The following is a 19,468-nucleotide window of genomic DNA, read 5'->3' on the forward strand; positions in this document are numbered from 1 at the left end:
TTATTTACTGTAATGTTAAGTTTTGTCTCCCTGTATTGTTCCTTTGTACAGCCCTGCGAAACACTTGTGGAGCCTTATTAATAATAATAATAATAATAATAATGCAGAAGCCTTTTCTTATAACGGACACTGGAAAATAATGCACGCAGCGCCCAAGGTTCTGTCTCCAAACTTGCTTATTGCTGTACTGTACTTAATTTTGTGTTCATTAAAGATACTGTAAAAAAAAAAAAAAAAACACTAGTGTAAACATGACTTTTAATGACAGCTGGAACGTGGCCATAACCATTTACCAGGCACATTGGCAGCCACATTGGGATTTCACTGGCATGGTAACTTTCCATGTTATTGTCACCCGTGGCCATCTCTCAGCTGGAACTAAGGAAATCCATTCTGCACATATATACAACAGATTTCTCTCCTCCCTCTACAGCCCTCCTGGCAGAGATGTAACAGCCTGTGACCAGCCGGCACCACTGCCGTAATCACACCCCAGAATGCCATGCAAATGTCACTCTGAAGCGCATCATCTGTACTAAAAGTGCTAGGGGGGAAGTTAGCCCCCATTTCCGAGCACTGTGGATATCTGTATGCAGAGATCAGCTGCAGCAGGAGGGACTTTTGACAAGTTGTCCCTATGCTGTGCGTTTGGGGATGGGACAATGACACAGGAAGAGGGGGGAGTGATGTACACCTGACAGAAGCATCAGATACACAAACATTCGGCACTCAATGCAGAAATACCTTTACAGGTTAAATATCCCATATCCGAAAATCCGATACCCAAAGCTTTTGAGTGTGTCTGAAAGAGCAATCTGTGTTTAGACATGGGCCTCATCCCCAAAATATCTCCTTCTGGTATACAAATATTCAAAAATAAAAAGTCTGATCCCAATCACTTGGAATATGGAAGACAACAATTACACAATCTAATGTTAAACACATTTAATACATCATTATGTTAGGTACAAAAATGGCCATGTTGTCAGACGAAGACGAATAATGCCTTATTTAATAACATCAATGTATATACAAAGTCACGTTCACTATAAAAATGAAAAAATAACCAGATTCTCACATCTGTAATCCTTTACAAATTAAATGCACGTATTCAGGTTTGCTCGCAAAGCACATTTGGTTTTGCTAATGGACAACACCATGTGCACTGCTGGTGGGGCTGATGTAACATGTGCAGAGAGAGTTCGATTTGGGTGGGAAATAACAAAAAAATAAATGAATATAGGAGCAGTTTTTTGGAAAGGAATGCTTAATCCTTTAGGAAAACAATATAACAATACACAAATATAAACTGCGTTAGGAACAACATTGTTATAATTTCCATATAAATCACCGGCCAGTGAAAATTGGTTTAAAAAACACAGGTAAAAATGGAATCAGATATATAGACAAAGTAACATATAAAGCACACTGGTTTAGTTTGGCTAGCAGCACTTTAGTATTTGTCCGTTACCCTTTTTTTTGGGCTTAATTCCGGAATAAATGTAAATTATAACAATATTGGGTACTTGTGTACTATCACGGGGACCATAAGGCATGCAATGGTATGCGATGCGACGAGATGTCCCCCGATGTCATACAATGTTAAAATTGTATAGCATTGTATATGGCATAGTGTGGCGAGCGCAGCGAGCCACCGAGCCCGAAGCGTGGCGAGCGCAGTGCGCCCCGCGAGGGGACGCGGAATACATGTAAAGTAATACGCGTCCCCTCGCGGGGCTCACCACGCTTCGCGCTCGCCACACTATATAAAATCAACTCCACGCCGATGTGGATAGTGGGGGTATGAAAAGGTCGGAGGACGCGTACCGCCGCCCCTCGCAGGCTCGCCGCGCTTCGGGTTCACGTTCATACTGGGGGTGGCGTGGGGGTGCATTTAACATTGAAAGCCCCCATTAGGGTGCTTATACAATTAAACATTGTATAGAGGGCTTATACAATTTTAAATCGCATCGGGTGCATAGGGTGTATGGCATGCAATGTGATGAAATGGTGGCGACCAAATATCGTGGGCGCTGTGCTAGTACACAAGTACCCAATATTGTTCCTAGTGCAGTTTATATGTGTATTTTGTCATATTGTTATCCTAAAGGATTAAGCATTCCTTTCTAAAAAAGTTTTGGGTGGGGTTTGTACTTCAAACTGATATCTATATTGCAGTGTAAAAATAAAGCAGTCAGTATTTACCCTGCAAAGAAACAACATAACTCACTCAAATCTAAAAGGTGCGTACACACAGGGGCGATTATCGCAAATATTGCTGGAAATATGGTCGCTGAGCGACCATATTGCCAGCGATGGGAGTGTGCACCGGCGATAAATCGCCGGGTGCGCGCTCCCATTTTCTGCCCTTAGTGATCGCTGGCCGCAGGAGCTTGCTCTCCACTGCCGGGTTCCCCCGGTTGTTTCTTTTTCATCAGCGACCATCTCTGGTCGCTGATGCAAACGGGACACCGAGTGATATATCGCTCAGCATGAGCGATATATCACTCGGCGATATATCGCCCCGTGTGTACAGGGCTTTACTCTCTTTGCACATGTTACATCAGCACTAGGGTGGTAAATCCCAGGATCCCGGGATTCGCAGCTAAAATCAGAGGGATTTGAATCCCGAGATTGGACACCCTAATCCCGGGATTTCGGGATTAAGCGGTGCAGGTTTTCATGGCTGACGGACAGTGCAGCGCTGAACTTCAGACACTGCCCACTGTCTGTGTGGCTCTTTGCTTTAAGTGGGCCCATGTGCAGATGGATTCTGGATTCCCTGTCCAATAGGCCTCAGGTCGTTAAGATGGGAAATCGGGTGTCCAGTGAACTGACAGTTAACACTGGGGTCCCTCAGGGGTGTGTTTTGAGCCCCCTGCTTTACTCATTATTTACTTTTGATTGTTTTTCAAGTTCTGATTCTGTCCAGCTTATTAAATTTGCGGATGATATCGCCATACTGGGTCTCATCACTGATGATGATGAGTCAAAATATAGGTTGGAGGTATCTAAACTGGAGTCATGGAGCAGGGAGAATTGTCTGATTCTGAATGTGAGCAAGACAAAGGAGATGATTGTGGATTTCAGGAAGTCTCATAAGACCACGTATCTTCCACTGGTTTTAAATGGTCAACAGGTGGAGACCGTTGACACTTTTAAGTTCCTGGGTGTTAATATATCCAAAGATCTGTCATGGAGCACCCATATTAATATCATCATCAAAAAGGCCCATCAGCGTATGTATTTTCTGAGGAAACTGCGCTTGGCTGGTATGAGTGAGAGGACTTTGGTGAACTTTTACTCATGCGTGATTGAGAGTGTTCTTACTTACGACATTGTTGCATGGTTTGGCCCATGCTCAGTAGCCGACCGGAAGTCCCTTCAGAGGGTTGTGTCAAACGCAGGTAAAGCAGTAGGAGTTGTTTTGCCGAGTTTACATGACATCTTTAAGAAGCGGCTTCTTTCTAAAACTAATAGTATTTTGAGAGATCCGACCCACCCAAATAATGATTTCTTTTCCTTACTTCCCTCAAATAGGCGTTATCGTTCAGTTCTATGCAAAACTAAACGATATAGGGAGAGCTTTTTTCCAGTGGCTGTTCGCACTTTAAATATTTTAAATATTCAGGGTTAAAAATACCGTGATCTATGTATGAATCTTGTAGTCATATGTATTGTTTCTTTTAATGCCTTTGCTTGTATACCTGTATCGTTCACAAATTATTTTCGTTTAATGTTCATTGTATGTGGACATTTTATGATAAAGATTTTATTCTATTCTATTCAACCACACGTCAGCCTACCCCTTCAGCCATGTCGATCCGCCCATCTTCCCGCTATTTCAACCACGGAGGAGGACTGTACGCCAGGTGGTCTGGTCCAGTGGCTTGTGAAAATGAGCAGGCCAAGAGGAGGGGATGTCAGGTTGCCGGGACCGAGGGGGCCTCCCTAAAGGGCTGCCAAGAGGACCTCACTGAGGGACTGTCTGGCTGCTAAGAGAGGACGTCCCTGAGGGGCTGCTTGTCTCCCGCTTGGGCTAGGATAAGAAAAAAAGTCTGCCAAGAGGGCTGAGAGGCAGCGGTGCCACCATTGAATATGCCACAGGGTAGTGAACGGGGCGCATGGGCAGTGGAGGACTGGAGCCCTGCTGCACGTGTAAGTGAGTGCACTGCAAGAACTAATTTTTATGTTAGGGAAAATATTCAGTAACTCAATCCCGGGATCCTGGGAATCCCGGGATTGATTTTTTTTTCAATCCTGAATCCTGGGATTGAAAAAATGGCCCGGGATTGGCATCCCTAATCAGCCCCATCTGCAGTGCACATGGTTTTGTCCATTAGCAAACCAAATGTGCGTTGCAATCCAACCTGAATTACCCCCAAAGTCTTTTCTGTTGCAGTCCATGTGGAAATCAAAATTAAGTAATGCAAATTAATTACCCTACATTAATTCTAATATAGATGCACTGCTCATTAATTAATGAGTACAGCCCACCAGCACACTTCCTGGTGCTGCATCCATGTTGGATTGTTTGACTATTATATGAAAATCTATAATCAAATACCTGCTGTGTTCAAGAAACAGGTTCTACCGATTTAAGAATTGCTAACCAGGTATGTGTTTTCGCAAAAGGGCAATAAAACTAGTTGTAAAACAGATCCTTCTGTTCTCCTTTTGACCTTCTTTCTGTGAGGACACCAGGAGAGGGGAGGGTTAGGCAAGGACTGATTGTAGCTCATTGTTAAAATATAACTCTTTATTAGGAATTTTCTAAAAAGTGTGGACAGCACACTCACTATGCAAAATGATGCAAAATGTTTAATAAAGTACAGACAAAGGGGGGTATTCAATCTGCGGGTCACGGCTGTCGAGCTTGCTCGACAGCCGTGACCCAGTTCTGTTCTCGGTCGGCTCGACCAAGAACACGCAGGTGGGATTCAATGTCCCGTCTGCAGCGGGACGATAAGGGGGCGTGGCCGCGAGTTGCAGCGGGTAAGAATCGAGCTGCAGCCGGCAGCCTTCACTTCCTGGCCGAGCCCGACTGCTTGTGAAGTTCTGCCGAGCTCCCCTGTTCAATGCTGTCGGGGAAGACAGCATTGAATAGGGCCTGGCGGCCATCTCCCCCTCAGGAGATGGTTGCCGGTGATTGAATACCCCCGAAAGTGTAGTGTTAAAAACAAGATAAGGATGCTCCAATATGTATATATTTTTATATATTAATCATGAATATAAACAGCACCACTTAATGTATGAAATAATAATACTTAAAAAAATTTAAGTGATTAGTGGTCTTAAAATTATTATATATACAAGTACCAAAAGCTTTAACTCCAAAAAGGGTTAGACAAGGAACATGGTTCAAAAATAATAACATTGATGCCTTTGCATCAACAACAATTTGCATGTCTGATACATTTCTGCAAGGAATTATTAGAATTAGAGAATCTTTCATTCAAAAATAAGCTTCCAGCTAACATCTAATACATACTATAAAATGATTAGTTGGTTGCTAAGGGCAACATCTCTACATTATCTCGATAACTATCTTCAGCTATTGATTGATGGCCATTGGATTTGCTGTCAATTGAGTATACTTTGGTTTAGCACAATTAATACAAGAATAATATATTTAAATATATGCCATCCATCATAATTTGCATAAACTAGATGTCAAAAAAGAGGGAGTCGTCTCATGGCCCAACCCCTTTCATAAGTATGGGGGCGTGCCCAGTGTCCACCAAGATGCTGAGCTGCCCCAAGAAACTTGAGTGGCTGCAATGCCACCTCCTGCTCTATGACAGAAGCCAAGTGCTGCATGGATTGTTACAGTGCAGCACCTGGCTTCTGTCACTGAGTAGGATCAGGCGTTTTGGTGTCACACCCTGCACCCCCTAATAATGCCACTGCATATACCACATCTGGAAAAAGTCTCCTAATTTTTAGGAAAATGTGCCTTAGCCTGTATCAAAGTATGTCAATGCCACCCGCTTACCTCAGTAGCTCCTTGTATATTGATTTAGTGGTTTCTAGATATGGATCAATCGTGTCTTCATACTGGCAGACAGCACCCCCAAGACACAAGTGCTTAAAAAGAAGGAAGAGAAACTCTTTTCTATCTGATGGGCTGAAAATGCCAAACTTCTCAGAGTCTTCTAGAAGTAGCACCTAATACAATAAGACACAGGAAAAACAATGGTAAAAATACCTTAAATGATAATTAAACAGATGATTTCAACAGTGGCCCGAGCCATATAATTAATCCAGCCGTACTCTCTTCTTTTGAGAAGGGATCCTGGAAATCAGTATCCATGGGCCTCATGTTGGGTATGAATGACAGTTGCCTTTAAGGGGTAAATTTACTAAGATGGGGGTGACATTTAATGAGATGCGAATTCACATATTTAATGCGATGCGGAAAACGGCAAAAACCACCGTTATTGCCGCGAAATTGCACATTCTGAATGTGCGATTTTTAGTCACGCCGGAACTCGCATCCAGATGTTTTCCCATTGAAAAGTATACAAATCGCATATTTAATGAGATAGGCAATCAGGGCTGAGCTATGCGTCTCCATGGAGACGCATAAGCCAACCACGCTAGCAGCCGCTGTAGTGCTGGGACAGCGCTACATAAGCTGTGATCTGTGCCGGGGAAAGCCGGCTCACCCCGCTGTCAGTGTGGGGTGAGCTGGCTCTGCAGAAGGGAGACCAACGCTAGATCCTGGGTTTGTAAGTATGTTGGTGTAAAAGTGAGGTGTGTGTAATAAAGTTCTACCTTTCTGTGTGTGTGTGTCTTATTTTAACATTCTTTTTACAGGTGGACTACAAGTCCCAGTGGGCCCATTAATGCCGCGCATGCTGGGACTTGTGGTTCTCCAAGTCCCAGCATGAGGGGGAGGCTTGCTGGTACTTGTTGTTCACCTGTATAAAGCAATGTTATGAATGGATGTTTTAACCCTATCAGGCCGGCGTCCACAGCCCACGGACGCCGGTGACAGCCCCGGGCTTCATCCCTGGATGGGTGAAGCCTGGGGGGACCCCTTTATTGGGGGAGTCCCCACTCCTCCAGGTACCCTGTCCAAGGCTGACCAGCCACGGTGCTCATGTTTTGGCCGGGAAACCTTATGTTAAAAGTGGCTGTTGGAGCCCGGTGCTGGTTTCAAAATACGGGGTCCCCCCCTACTGAGCATAACCAGCCCTGGGCTCATTGAGCTGGACCTGGTTCCAAAAATACGGGCGGGGGGGGGGGGGGGGGGGGAAGGGAGTGTAGTGGTCCCCCGTATTTCTGAAACCAGCCCCGGACTCTTGGACCGGTCCTGATTCCAAAAATACGGGGGACCACTACACTCCCTCCCCCCCCCCCCCCCGTCCGTATTTTTGGAACAAGGTCCAGCTCAATGAGCCCAGGGCTGGCTATGCTCAGTAGGGGGGACCTCACGCCATTTTTTTTTTTTACACAAATTCGCACATTTTCATGACTAACAGTCGCCCATATCGTACATTTTTGCTTGGAATATGCAGCTCATTAAATATGCGAATTCGTGTCAAAAAATGCGATTTTAAAAAGTGCAATAAGGTGCGAATTTGAAATGTTACTAAAAATCACATTCTATTAAATGTCACCCGGGAGCACTACTGAAGATTTTATCGATTATCTCCTAGAAGGTGCTAAATAAATAAGTACAATCTGATTGGTTGCTTCCCATCTTCAATAAAGCTCCCATCTTAGTAAATGTACCCTAAGATTACAGGCGTAAAATACTTTCATTAATACAGTCGCACCCATAGCAAAGGCGTCTCAGTTACACAATGCCCTTACACACATCATAAAATATTTGTTTTGATAGCAAAATACAATATACAGCAGGGGTGGGCTGTATATCGTCCTCCAGTTGCTGCGGAATTACACATACAAACATGCTTTGGTAGCAAATTTGCAGCAAGGCATGCTGGGATGTGTAGTCCTATAGCAGCTGGAGGGCGGCTTATTGCCCATCTCTTGTAAGCAATTAAAAAAAAATGCCTGCTGCAATATACTGACAAAATTATCATTTTGAATAACTTTGTGAAAGTGCTAATAAAAATAGAGCGGAAGAGCGCACAGATTTTCTTTGTAACCTTTATAGGTTATGGTTCACACTGAGTAGCGCAAGTGTCAGACTGGGGCATGAAGTGAATGCAGTGATAGAGGACCCATGTTTAGGGGTGTGCCCGGTCTTCAAAGAGGGTGTGGCCAACTGCCACAGATGTTTGGCTAATCATTAGAGAGTAAATAATATGGTAAAATATAGTGAATACTGCTAGTGCATGCATGATAATGTACCAGGTTAAGAACAGCAATGCATTGTAGAAAATACACCATCGTTCTGTACAGTATAAGGTAACATATGTACATTGTATGTTTCAAGTGCACAGTCTAGAACACAGGGTAGCCAACTCCAGTCCTCGAGAGCTACCAACAGTTAATGTTTTCCAGATCTCCTCACAGAAATACAAGTGAAGTAATTAGCTACACCTGTGGATATTTTAAAATGTGTCAGTGAGTACTGAGTGCACCTGTGCAGCAGCTAGGTTGTCTGGAAAATGTGAACTGTTGGTAGCTCTCGAGGACTGGAGTTGGCTACCACTGGTCTAGAACCTAATCCCCGGAGGAGGAGGAGGAGGAAGAGGCCCCCAGGCAGTGGGGCCTATATGGACTTCCCCTGATCCTCTGTGGGCCAGTCCAACCCCTGAGTAGCATTCCTTTCAACACTATACAATTGGTAGTTATTAATGCACAAAGGGTTAGTTGCCTATATCAGTGATGGCTAACCTTGACACTCCAGCTGTTGTTGAACTACACATTCCAGCATGCCCTGCATCAGTTTTAGCATGGCCAAATAGCAAAACTATAGCAGAGCATGCTGGGATGTGTAGTTCAACAACAGCTAGAGTGTCAAGGTTAGCCATCACTGGCATATATTTTAAGCAATAACAGCAGCATAATAAAGTACCAGCAACTACCCATCTGTAACTCACATGTCAATGCTTAGATAAACCCACTGATCAGTAGAAGGACATACTAATCAATAGCCTACATTCTTGTCAGTCACTGATATTTATCATGTGTTGAATTTGGCTGTTTAACTAGTTACCAGCACATCAAAATGACGCAGCCAAACATAGCAACACTTGAATTGCTGGGTCAGGCGCCATCTAGTGTCCTACGGGTGCATTGAATTCCCCCCAAAAAGGCGAGAAGCAGCATTAGCCTTTTATTATATAGGATTGTCAATAGCATTTAGAGATGGATTTGTGTCTGATAATACACCCATGTACCTCACGAAGTTTGTCTGAAATAGTGAAATCCTCAACATAATCATCCAGACACTTTGTAATGTATCCACCTTCTCGGACAATGTTCTCCGTGTGCAGGCAATCAAAGAAGGACATAGACAGATGTGTGCAATGGATGTCTTCTGCTTCAATTCTTTTCACTTTGGTGCCTGCAATAAAATATTACTGCAATTAAAATGACATAATGTACAGACAACAGTGTGATCACTTTTCCATACGCCCAGGCAGTCTACTCCCATCCATATGCAAATGTCAGAATCTGCCGTACTGTGCAACAGATCCTTGTGGCTGACAGTGGAAGCAGGCCCCACCCACCTGTAGAAGCAGTCGTTATCATCAGAGGCAGAACTCTGGGAGGCAATGGAGTCATCTGCCGCCGGGCTCCTGCTCTCAAAGGGGCACCTCTCCACCAATGCCAGTTTAAAACCATTAATTGAAAACCATCAAATTCGCTTCAGTGGCTGAGCTCTTAAATATTCTATGAATATACCAATATTCATCTTGCTTCTGCCAACTGGGACAAACTTACACCACTGGTTATCATTAGTGTCCGGGCCTACACCAGCCACCTGCTCTTTGCAAAATATCCATCTGTATGTATCAGACGTCCTATCTCCGTGCAAATGCTATGATCACTCATAGAAGGTAAACTGTCAGTCCCTTGAAAACTGTTCCTTGCGAAGACATGGTCACGGCCCAGAAACACCCATTTCTCGAAAAATGGGATTAACCAGTTAGTAGAGGCGATCTTTGTCGGTTAGTGTACAGATATGTCCTCAAACATCTAGCCTAATACACTACGCACCGCAAAATACCCAAGAGCTGCCAAGTCCTGTGCATCCTATTGGCTGTCTTTTTTTGTTGTTGCTGAAAATGCATCTTAGTCATAACACAATGCAACCAGAATGTGATCATTTCCTATGCGACACTTGTATATCTGTGTGCAACTGAGTCTGTATACGGGGCACAATGGAATTTGGCATAGAAAAAACCTGCAGCTGCTACATTGTAGCACTTTGTGTACAGATGCAGACTCAGTCGCTCACATGGTACAAACAAGAAGGTAGAGCACCTGCGCTCTAAACAAAGGGTGCAGCCCTGTCACAAGATAGTCACCACACTATCCGAAATACAGTCAATACAAAAAGAATTGGACACGGCGCTCCCACTTGGGATCTGTAACTGTATATCCGCTACACTTCTTTAGCGGATATCGGTAGATTCTTCCGTGTGTGCGGTACCTCAGATAAAAGACAAAGAAATCGCACTTTTCAGTGTAGATGTTATTCTCAATGATAATAATCCCCACCCGTGTGTACTCTCCGTACCGCAAATGGGCCTTTCCTTGGGCCACAAGAGATCTCGTATAGTATTATATGTTGCTTCAACGTTGTATGTACTTTCTTCTTCTTAATTCGTGTATACCGTGTTTGGCCTTATAATCAAGGCTATTTGTGTCGTATAGGACAGTCCAAGGGGTAGTTCCTGGTGAGATCCCGGGTCTCCACAACGAAAGTTCCCTCCTTGGATAGCTCCCAGATGGTTCGATTATAAGGTCCAGTACCACATAGACATAGACACTGTGGGACTGGACCTTATAATCGAACCATCTGGGAGCTATCCAAGGAGGGAACTTTCGTTGATTATAAGGCCTTGATTATAAGGCCAAACACGGTATACACGAATTAAGAAGAAGAAAGTACATACAACGTTGAAGCAACATATAATACTATACGAGATCTCTTGTGGCCCAAGGAAAGGCCCATTTGCGGTACGGAGAGTACACACGGGTTGGGATTATTATTATCATTGAGAATAACATCTACACTATGAAAAGTGTGATTTCTTTGTCTTTTATCTGAGGTACCGCACACACGGAAGAATCTACCGATATCAGCTAAAGAAGTGTAGCAGATACAGTTACAGATCCCAAGTGGGAGCGCCGTGTCCAATTCTTTCAGTCGCTCACATGTACACAAGCGTCATCTCAAATTAATCAGCACAGTTCCCTATGCATTCGAATTGCATAGCATTGTGACTAAGATGCATTTTTATATAAAAAAAACAAGATTCCTTTTCTTCTCATGCTGATAGGGGTAATTTGGGATAATTATGGATCATCAATATATACCAAGATAGACTATGGTATGCCACAAAAAAAGGGCTTAACTTACTAAAGCTTCTAAAAAATTCAAGATGTGATGTTGCCCTTAGCAACCAATGAGATTCGGTCTATAATTTCTCTACTGCATATTAGAAAATGATAGACAGAATCTTATTGGTTGCTAGGGGGAACATTAGCTCTTTATATTTCTAGAAGCTTTAGTAAGCTTATCCCAGAGTAGTCACTGCAGCCAATAGCAGCAGAACAGAGAAATCCAGCATCACAGTGTATCGCATGCGAATGAGTCACCAAGGAGCGGCCGGGTCAGTTGCCAGGATATTGCATATGACGTATGTAGTCATTTTGCATTCAATCTTTGAATACGATGTTCGAATCCCGGAACCGTGCATTGGATAGGAATCGTAAATCATGACATACAATTTGACCAATTTTTCACGATTTATCGACCCGGTGCATCAAAATCACATAGAAAAGGGACAAATCATACAAGTGAATGGGCACCTTAAGACAAGACCGTTAAATTATTGTGCATATTTACACAGCAGGGCACAGAGCAGAGCACAGAGCAGAGCTGTCTTTGAAGACTTGAGTCATTAATAAACATCATAGGGCCAGATGCACTAAAAGTGATAAAACGGAGAGTGATAAACAGCCATTCAATCAGCTCCTGCCTGACATTTTTCAAACACAGTCTGTGACATGACAGGTAAGAGCTGATTGGCTGGCTGTTTTTCACTCTCCATTTTATCACCTTTGAAGCTTCGTGCATCTGGCCTATAGTATCATTAGCTTCAGGAGGATGAGGTTCCAACTATGTGTACGGTCACATGACATGTAAATGAACAAATTAGTGAAATGTGCAGCTTTCACAACCGCAGGTCACAGACGGTGCCAAGAATCCGTGCTGCACTATTTTCTCACATTGTCGTGATTAGCTCTGATGAGCCTGCAGCATTATGGGAGAGGTTTCCTTGTGTCAGCATGGGAAAATGTTTGAAAAGGTTCATTAGAACAAGCCCTAAGGTGCATTACCCGAAGGTGAATGAGGCTTGAAAGCTTATCAAGAAGTAATAGATGTATCTCTATGAAGGGTGAAGTGACTCATGGTAGCCAGACTCATATAGACCAGGAAAACAAATTTACAGCTGGACAGGAATCCACTTGCATCATGTAATAATGATCTTTAGTGTACATGTACCAAAGCCTGAACCTGGAGTCCCAGTTACTAGTAGGCCTGTCTTACACAGCGTCAGGGGGTGCCGGACGGGGCCCGACAGTCATTTACCCGGCGTCAGGATCCCTACTGTTAAAACACAGACAGCCGGGTTCCCGACGGCATAGAGGGAGAATGCGTGCCCTCAGCATGGCGAGCGCAGCAAGCCCGCAAGGGGCTTAGTTGCTCTCACCATGCTGTCTGAGTCCGGCCAGTCGGGATCCCGACGTTGGGCTAATGACTGTCGGGATCCCAACTGTCGGAACCCTATACCACACCGACGTTAGGAGAGGTGGTCTGGGGCCATTCACTTGTGCTGCACAGCTATGTAAGCCCCTCACAGATGCTGGGTTAGAGGTAATATTAGATAAGCATTAGAAGGCATATTACTGTACATCCATAAGATTGGTGCAGGTTTATTTACTGGTAAGTATAATGGTCACAAGTTGTGTTTTAAAATATAGAATACAAAAAATAACAACCCACAGCCCCCCCCCCCCTTCCTCCACTAGATTGTAGTTTTTTTCTTTACAGATACCCAGACTCATTCGCACACAGATAGAAAAGTGTCTCCTTGTCCTTCCTAGTCACATTGCGTTGTGTCTTCTTCAAAAAGATGCAAAAAAGACATACAATCCTAACTGAGTCTCACAGGAGGACCTGGAGTGCCAAGCAAGGCCGTTTGGTATGACTGCAGCAGATGGGTGAGGACAAATCTGTATGACAGGCCCATGCCAGAACCCGTGAAACCCTGATATTAGGCATCTTTTTTTTGCTGAAAATGTGTATTAGACACAACACAATATGACGAGGATGCACGAGGAGACTGCCCTGATTAATGTGTGCTATGTGACACTTGAATATCTGTGTGCGTCAGAGTCTACCATCCAAATTTTACATGGCAAGAATGGGGGAGTGGCGTATGCAAATGAGGGAGCTACGTATGCAAACGAGGGCTGCACCCCTGTTTTCGGCCACTGCGCCGGTAACAGGCCAAGCAAACTGCACCTTGTGGCTCAATACTTGCACTGCACACTCACGACAACAATAGGTGTTATACACACAGGCGCACAGTGTAACCTTTTCCACAGTCTAAATAAATTAAACAAGGTCACCGTATTTCACTTGATGAACAATGATGATAATGCAATAGCAGGGTTCAAAACCTGAAACGATAGCCGCCTATTCACACAGTGTATGTGACATAGGGGGCAAAGCATAGAAAGGAAATAGTGCAGATTAATCTTTGATTAAAAGATGATTTAATAACGGTCCACACTTGCAGGAGTAGATGTATAAAACAGCATAAAAGATATCCCCAAGGGGCAAACAGCTGGGCAAAAGATGGTAACAGCAGGCTCGAATAAAGGTCCCACACACAAGTCCGGAACAAGTGATGGAGTCCTAGGGTCGGCACCGCGATGTCCACGCTGTAGGCTTCCTTCTCAAATGGGGATACCGGTCACACTCAATGCGTTTCGGTATCTTCCTTCGTCAAACAATGATGATAATGCAATAGCAGGGTTCAAAACCGACCCTAGGACTCCATCACTTGTTCCGGACTTGTGTGTGGGACCTTTATTCGAGCCTGCTGTTACCATCTTTTGCCCCTTGGGGATATCTTTTATGCTGTTTTATACATCTACTCCTGTAAGTGTGGACCGTTATTAAATCATCTTTTAATCAAAGATTAATCTGCACTATTTCCTTTCTATGCTTTGCCCCCTATGTCACATACACTGTGTGAATAGGCGGCTATCGTTTCAGGTTTTGAACCCTGCTATTGCATTATCATCATTGTTCATCAAGTGAAATACGGTGACCTTGTTTAATTTATTTTGACTGTGGAAAAGGTTACAGTGTGCGCCTGTGTGTATAACACCTATTGTTGTCGTTATTCTATTGCTCTTGGGGTATTTCTGGATGTATACCCTTTTTTGGTGAGATATATATAGATAGATAGGATAGATATATGTGGCTGCACTTTGTTTAATTGCGCACTTCTGTGGTACCTCCAATTCTTACTGCACACTCACAGAAAATGGAGGAAATACACCCCAACCCCCCCCCCCCCTGGTCTGTTGGAGCCCTGGACAACAAACTTGTGGGGGCCCCCATCAATAAAAGTGACATACTGTGCCAGGATTATTCACAGCGTAATGCCATTACACATTATACCACACACCGTAATGCCCATTACACATTATGCCACACACCGTAATGTCCATTACACATTATGCCACACACCGTAATGTCCATTACACATTATGCCACACACCATACTGCCCATTACACATTATTCCACACTCCATAATGCCCATTACACATTATGCCACACACCATAATGCCCATTACACAGTATGCCACACACAATAATGCCCATTACATATTATGCCACACACCATAATACCCATTACACATTATGCCACACACCAGAATACCCATTACACATTATGCCACACACCATAATGCCCATTACATATGACACCACACACTGTAATGCTTATTATGCCACATAAGTGCTGCTTACCTACAATACCAGGGGTTTACGTGCTGATGCTAGGGGTTTACATACTTATTGCCAGGGGGGTTACATGTTTGTTGCCACATAGTGTTACATGTTTGTTGCCAGGGGTGAGTTCCAAGCTAATTTCCAACGGAAGTTACATGAGTCGGGTGACGCTCATGGGAACGCCAGCATTTCATGGGCATCCCCATGAACACGCTGGGTGTTCCCATGGGATTGGGGGCAGGACGAGGTGTGCTGGGGTGGGCAGAGGACGTCAGCCGCCCACCCTGTCTTCGGTCATAAGCCCGTAAATATATATAAGTCAGTCTCCACTGACTTATGTAGGGTACACACCACGACGACCGCTCACGATGCACATTGTGAGCGGGTCGTCAGTGTTTCTTCAGACCCGCTCACGATGATGCGGGGGGGCACAACCCGCTCACGGTGTGCACCGTGAGCGGGTCCGATCCAATGGCGACCCGCACCCGGCAGTATGGTCATTATTCAGATCCTACCTGCAGCAGGTAGGATCTGAATAACGACCGACCCGCGGGACCGCGCATTGGATCGGTATCGGTCCACACCAGGACAGAAAAGGGCCCAATCACCACACAATCTACATCCAACTGGTCGGAATTGGATCTAGATTGAGGGGATCGGGCCCTAGTCGTCCTGGTGTGTACCAGGCATTTACATGTACCAATTGCTTGCCATCGCTGACCATCAAATGATTTTTTCCAGCTGCGGGCACATGCGAGGGGTGCCCGTGACTCATCCCCACGTATGGTTGCGAGGGAAACTGGTGGAGTGTGTGTGTGTGTGTGTGTGTGTGTGTGTGTGGGGGGGGGTGTAATCACTGGGGCCGGGTTACAAGTATTCAGTAAGCTGCAAGCTTCGTAGCTTACCGAGTCAATTAGAATCAGGGCCTACATACGGCCGGTTGTGAGTGCGGATGGGTGTGTGCGCGGTGGAGACGGGACCAGAAGATACAGGGGCCCTGTACTGTAGCTGCACACAGCACCCACTTCGATTAACAAGGATGGGCGTGCAGGTGGCCAGCGGCGGGCAGGACTCCACTATTTGCCTGCCACCGCTGGCCACCTGCACGCCCGTCCAGGTTGATCACAGTGGGTGCTGATGGTGGATGAGCAAGGGGGTGCAGGCCATGAGGTGCTGCTGAACAGTGTGGGGGGCCCAAAATGTGTGGGGGCCCCAGGATGACCACCCCTGTCACCTTGCCTATAATCCAGCCCTGCTCCTCCTGCCTGTCAATCAGGCAGGGGCATTCACGAAACTATGATGCAATAGCAGAACCCATCCTGCACATGTGCGGGATGGTTCCTGCATACAGTGTGTGCAGTTTTCGGACCACCGTAAACTGTGATGCAAATCAGCCCCACAAACTCAGTCACACCCACAATATAGAAGTGTCACATTAATAAGCACAGTCTCTTTGTGCGTCCAAGTTGCACAGCATTGTGTCTAAGTCACACTTGTGGTAAAAAAAAAGGAAAAAAGACAGATTTACGCGACATGGAGTCCCAAGCATAGTTAACTACCCTCCTGCATTCTGCTGGAGACTCTCTGACATAGCAGCAATCTCCCTCTCTCCCTCATTAGTCTAGCAATCTCCCTCATGTCACCTAGCCCACATTACACTGTTACACCATAGTTACTTCCCCTCCTGCATTCTGCAGGAGACTCCCTGACATAGCAACAATCTCCCTCATTAGTCTAGCAATCTCCCTCATTTCTCCTAGCTTACATTATGTAGCTTTTACATTTCGGGGGAAAGAAGGAACGGGAGATAGATACATTTACATTGAATCATCTGCACCAAGTATAGTAGCTCTTTCTTTGGGGCTCATCTACATTTCGATTTAAGTAATTTTAAAAGGTTCCTCTCATATAGAGCAGTACACACTTCTAGGGGCCCCGTTCACAATCTCTTTTCACATTCTCACCATATATGGAACTAGACACGCCCTTTGGGTGGAGCATGACACGCCATCTTAATGTGCAAAATTCTATCACCAACTATAATCTCCCTGAAACTAGTTTTCAAAAGTAGGCAAGTATGGTCCCAAGAGAGGTAGTTTGGTGTGGCTACAGAAAATATGTATGAGGCCCTATCTGTATACTTTGTAAGAGAAGTCTGGTGTGTAGAATTTACTTTATGTCCGTTATCGCAGTTCTTGAAAGTTCTGTCTAAAATATGACGTGACCGGGAGCCCAGTCATACAAAACATACGTTAAGGTCTTGTGGTCCTGTTATAAGTGGTTCTATATATAAGCTGAATGATGTATTCAAAACAGGTCAAATGACAGAGGCCCAGGGAGACATGTGCCGAAAAAAGGAATCCTATTTATAATCTGGCAAGAAACAACAGGCAATTTAGAGTTCAGTGGATAGGAGGGAAAGGGACGTATGTGATGTCATCTGTGTATATCATCTATATAATCTCTACACAACTGGTGCATAGGAGACAAAACGACAAATGCTTTATACAAATGCTGACAATATAATGATGGTCCCTGAGACCTGGCAGATAATCCTTATCTATTGTGTCTGAGAGGCTGGGTCTGTCCTCAGGGAGTACAGCACAGGAGTATAGGGTATTATCACCCGGGTGTGGAGAGCAACTGTCAGTGTGACTCAATCACTGGTAACACAGGATGCAGAAGGTGTGGGCCCACCATGAGTTGTAAACTTATAATTAAAATGACAGACATTAACAGTCGAAGGCTAAGGAACATCAGTAAAGTGACACAATGGGCCTTATTCTGATCGGTGCGGCCGGATCCGAATATGCGGCCAGGACCGTGCGTGCGAAACCCCGCCTTCCGTACGGATCACCAACTCCGTCCGTACGCGGTAAGAAGCTGGCCGAACGGACCGCACGTGTATTTTTCATGGAATAGGCCTCCTCCATCTCAGGGAACCTCCCCCATCATTCGATGGTCGCAGACCATCGAATGCAGGACCGAGTGGTCCACCAGCTCCCGCAACCTCAGACCACAAGGACATTTTTCCGTGCAAAAGCAGGGATCTGGGCAGGCAGCTGACATCCGGCGATGTCATATGTCCGCCCCCTACACGTGCGTCACGGCCGCATTACCATACGTACGCCCAGCGTTTGCAAGGGAACGCCCATGAAATGCGGGGCGTACGCATATTGTAATAAGCCCAAATAGCCCTTCACGCCCCTCTCCACCCCCTGTTCGGAGTGTTCACATTACATGCGGGATTTGGCCGTACGCCCCGCTCGCACATGCGCAGAGACGCCTCTGCACATGCGCAGACACAAAACATCGGCGGCACGAACGCACGCGGATATTACCGCACCAACCAGAATAAGGCCCAATATCACACACAGGGCCGATTGTGATAACCGTGGCAGCGGCAGCCTATTACCCTATATAATGCATTACTGCCTCACAGCACTGAGGTCATGGGTCAGATTCTCACCATGGCCCTAACGGTGCAGAGTTTGTATATTCTCCCCGTACTTGCCTGGGTTTCCTCCCACATTCCAAAAATATACTGGTAGGTTAATTGGTTCCCAACAAATTAACCCTAGAATGTCTGTGGCATAACCATTCGCCGGTCCGTCGGACAGGCCTTAAGACGAGTCATTTATATAACACACATATACCGCAGAGCTTTACAGAGACTATTTGGCAATTTGCAGCAGTCCCTGAATCTATGGAGTTCCAGAAGCTTTTTTTGCTTAGTTCTCAACACAGAATAAGGGCCCATTTATGATGGATCGGATATTAAATGCGATCTGGGCGGAATATGACCCCCCTGTTAATATATGCAGCCGATAGGATCTCATATTGCAATGTGAGATCCTATCGGCAATGTTTATCAACAGGCACCCACAGAATGAGCGTTGTCAAAACAAACCTGTCCCTGCGATATGCCCTGCCGGCTGCCATAGGCTCTGCACATGCGCGGTCATTCTGAGGAATGTTCCTGAGAACCCTCTGCCCAACCTGCGGTGCAATCTGTATAGGCTACAATGGGCTACTGCTATTTTCAGATGGCGGTAGCTCCAGGATATTAGTAAATTGGGCAGCATTAAATCCCCCATAGAAAGCTAAGGTGGGATAGAGGTGGAGGCGGAGGCGGGATAGAGGTGGAGGAGGGATAGAGCTGGAGGTAGAGGAGGGATGGAGGGGGAAGCAGAGGAGGGATAGAGGTGGAGGAGGGATAGAGGTGGAGGCAGAGGAGGGATAGAGGTGGAGGCAGAGGAGGGATAGAGGTGGAGGCTTAG

The 19,468-nt window shown here is 45.2% G+C and overlaps 1 protein-coding gene across 1 annotated transcript in view; it reads right to left on the minus strand.

Annotated features, from left to right (window-relative positions):
- CFAP300 (cilia and flagella associated protein 300) overlaps positions 1-19,468 on the minus strand; it is a 58,872-nt gene that overhangs the window by 27,176 nt on the left and 12,228 nt on the right. The window contains exons 4-5 of the mRNA XM_083170076.1: positions 9,321-9,487; positions 5,996-6,168 (exon numbers count right to left, since the gene is read on the minus strand). Of these exons, the coding sequence (XP_083026202.1) occupies positions 5,996-6,168; positions 9,321-9,487 (340 nt within the window). The remainder of the gene's footprint in view (positions 1-5,995; positions 6,169-9,320; positions 9,488-19,468) is intronic.

The sequence above is a fragment of the Crinia signifera genome, chromosome 2 (assembly GCF_055691185.1).
Source record: "Crinia signifera chromosome 2, ASM5569118v1, whole genome shotgun sequence".
NCBI classification, from domain to species: Eukaryota; Metazoa; Chordata; class Amphibia; order Anura; family Myobatrachidae; genus Crinia; species Crinia signifera.